Source organism: Pangasianodon hypophthalmus, chromosome 19 (genome assembly GCF_027358585.1).
Source record: "Pangasianodon hypophthalmus isolate fPanHyp1 chromosome 19, fPanHyp1.pri, whole genome shotgun sequence".
NCBI classification, from domain to species: domain Eukaryota; kingdom Metazoa; phylum Chordata; class Actinopteri; order Siluriformes; family Pangasiidae; genus Pangasianodon; species Pangasianodon hypophthalmus.
Genome location: NC_069728.1, coordinates 12,071,275 through 12,074,207, shown reverse-complemented (window position 1 = coordinate 12,074,207; position 2,933 = coordinate 12,071,275). Strand labels below are relative to the sequence as shown.

Here is a 2,933-nt window from a genome sequence, read left to right as displayed (position 1 = left end):
TTCCTGGTTATATAAATCCCTCAAATGTAATTACATATTCTTGCTGATGACGCAGGTTTGGCATCTGACCTCCTCAAGCTAAAAAAAAAAAAAAAAAAGCCCTGAAAGCAACAGTCATGTGGGAAATGCAGTCATCCACTGTCCTCTCTCAAACTACAAAACAAATACTGGACAAGAAAAAAAACGTACTAATAGAGCGATTCAGCTGGCACAGGTTGGGAATAAAATATATGACACATTCTTTTTCTATCAGTAAAACTGAATTTTAGGTCAATCAGCATACAGTTCCTCTTTCTTGTTTATATCACCCCAGTTTCATCATTTGAAAGATGTTTATACAGAAGTCTCCAACAAAGATGAATGATAGGAAGAGATTAAAGGGTTATAGTTTTCGTATGTTTATATGTATTTTTATAGCTTAGCTATAGCTCTGAAGTACAGTGTCGGTCTATTCATCTCCAAACTGTTTCATAAATTAAATTGTATAAAATGCTCCACAACGAAGCTTACGACCCAGACAACAACAAAAGGTAAAGAAGTACAGCCAACTTGGATGACAACACATATAATAGGCTAATATAAACATATCATAGGCCTAATGAATAATAATAATAATAATAATAATAATAATAGCATCAGTCTGTGTTCTATCATTTATTTAAAAATATTTGTTCAATAAAATATACCAATTTTACAAAACAATGTTTGGCAATAACAATAATGGCCATTCTTCTGTTACTAAGTACTCTAGTGTCAGAAAACATCAGAACCGGTTTTCTGGATCAAATCCTTTTAAAAACCGAACTTCATGACAACACCAGAATACAATCAAACAGTCTAACGGCCATACACACACACACACACACACACACACACACAAAGACGACATGCAATAAAAAAAGTATAATATCATCAAATGAAACGTGAAATCCGTGTTGTGTAAAACAGCAGCTCAACATCAAACCGATTAAAGGGCAAAACAATTACAATTATCATGCGGTTTACATCACTGAACAACACACACACACACACACGCACACACACACACAAACACACACACAACTCTTCCAACACTCTTCCAGTGTTGCTTCCAGTTCATAGCAGCTTCCAGGACACCCGCTTTCTTGGTTCTTCATGGCACACACAGTGACTGGCTTCTACTGTTATTATTATTTTTTATTTTTATTTATTTATTTATTTATTTTTTAAACATCTAGACATGAACCACTACCGGTCTGGAGCCTTCGAGCTCTTGGCGATATTGCTCGAGCCAGTTCCTCAGTTCAGAAATGCGGTAGCCCTCGGGTCCCCGGCCTCCCTGATACACCACCTTCTCGTCCTTGACTACGTAGAGGCGCTCGAAGTAGGCTCCGTACGCCGCGTTGGACGAGTTGTCCATGGTGTCCACGACCACGACGCTGCCGGGTACCGTGGCGTTCATGATCCGCGCGGCTCGGAGCCGGTCCTTTATGCAGCGGTGGCGCGGGATCTGGTACGGGGCGTCCGTGCTCACCCAGCCGTCGGACGGATGCGCCTCCTCGATGTATACGAGCAGCGAGTCGGCGATGTCGGCGTACTGGTCAGCAACGCGCCGGAACGCGGCCAAGCGCGTCATGAACGGCGGTCATGAGCAGCTACCGAAGTTCAGGATGAGCGGTCTCGCGCCGCGGGCGTAGTCCAGTATGCGCGCGCGTTTCCGTTCGCCGAGCGGCACCACCTCGCTGTTAGGCGCCGCCAGCCCCAGGTGCGCCGCCTTGCAGAAGTCCAACTTCTGGCTGTACCACACGGCGCGCAGTGACTCCAGCGTGAACATCCGGTTCGAGTCTGACACGGTCACCGGCGGGTCGTCGAGACTCGAGCCCTCGCGCTCGCGCATCTTCACCAGCACCTTCCTGCGGATGCAGACGAAGTCGAGAAGCCACAGCAGCGCGGCGGCCAACAGGAAGCGCGGCAGCAGCATCAGGGACACCAGCGCGTTTTTGAGCGCATTCATAAAGTCCTGCACGTCCGGCATCCTCCGAGCGGGTGCGCACACGGAACCCTCACCTCCCTCCATCTGTCTTCCTGCCTTGAGCCTCCTGCGCTGACTTCGCCGCTTTTATAGGACTTGTAAGGATTTGAATATGGAAAAAAAAAAAAGCCTCCACGCCTCCACACCCGTGCCGCCTCCTCACATGGAGGGGGATTACCTCCTGGCACCTCGGCCGCCTGGATGAGAGAAGGAGAGCGGTAGAGAAAGAGAGAGAGAAAGAAAAAAAAAAAGGGGGGGGGGGGGGGGGATAGAGGAACGGAGGGATGCGTTTGGAGCGGTTTTTAATTAATTTACCACATTATACTGGAAGATGGCATTCATTCCACTTTACTATCCCAAATGAGTGAAAATCTCAGATGTGAATTTCATTGCTCACCCTTCCTCTGCGACGTCATATCCACATTTGCCTTCTAAATAAACGAGTCGATCCGGAGAGCAGTGACGAAGACTGTGCTAGTGAGAGCTGAACACACAGAGACGAGCTCACTGAAGCACAGTGTGTGGCGAGATGGGGAACGAGTGAAGCTCCCAGTGGCTCATTCAAGTTTCATCACACTGATGAAGTTCTTAAAGACAAGCTTAGGGCAACTTTATTATTTATTCATCAGTCAACCAAACAAGAGGCACTGCATTGGCCAAAACAAGTGCTCACATCATGCTTTTCACAGAAAACCCGTAGAGATCATTTTGGGTTCAGGCTGCTTTATACTGCCCCAAGCCCGGAAATGACCCACCAGACGGCGCTCGCGCTCCCCAAATGAGCTCTGCTGGGGTGAGAGACAAGAACCCGGGGTTTTCTAAAGATCACCCACAGTATCATCCCTTATTAATGTTTTGACTTATTTGACTTTATATATCACATACTATCACAACTTTTATTAACGTTTTGACCTATAAACAC

At 46.4% G+C, this 2,933-nt stretch overlaps 1 protein-coding gene across 1 annotated transcript; it reads right to left on the bottom strand.

Moving 5' to 3' along the window:
• Positions 1-639: 639 nt before the first annotated feature.
• On the bottom strand, positions 640-2,702 carry dio3b (iodothyronine deiodinase 3b). Its single transcript, XM_026923363.3, has 2 exons — positions 2,409-2,702; positions 640-2,208 (listed from the first exon to the last, which is right to left on the bottom strand). The coding sequence occupies exon 2, from the start codon at positions 2,054-2,056 to the stop codon at positions 1,214-1,216; it is 843 nt and encodes a 280-aa protein (XP_026779164.1). The 5' UTR covers positions 2,057-2,208; positions 2,409-2,702; the 3' UTR covers positions 640-1,213.
• Between the last annotated feature and the right edge of the window lie 231 nt (positions 2,703-2,933).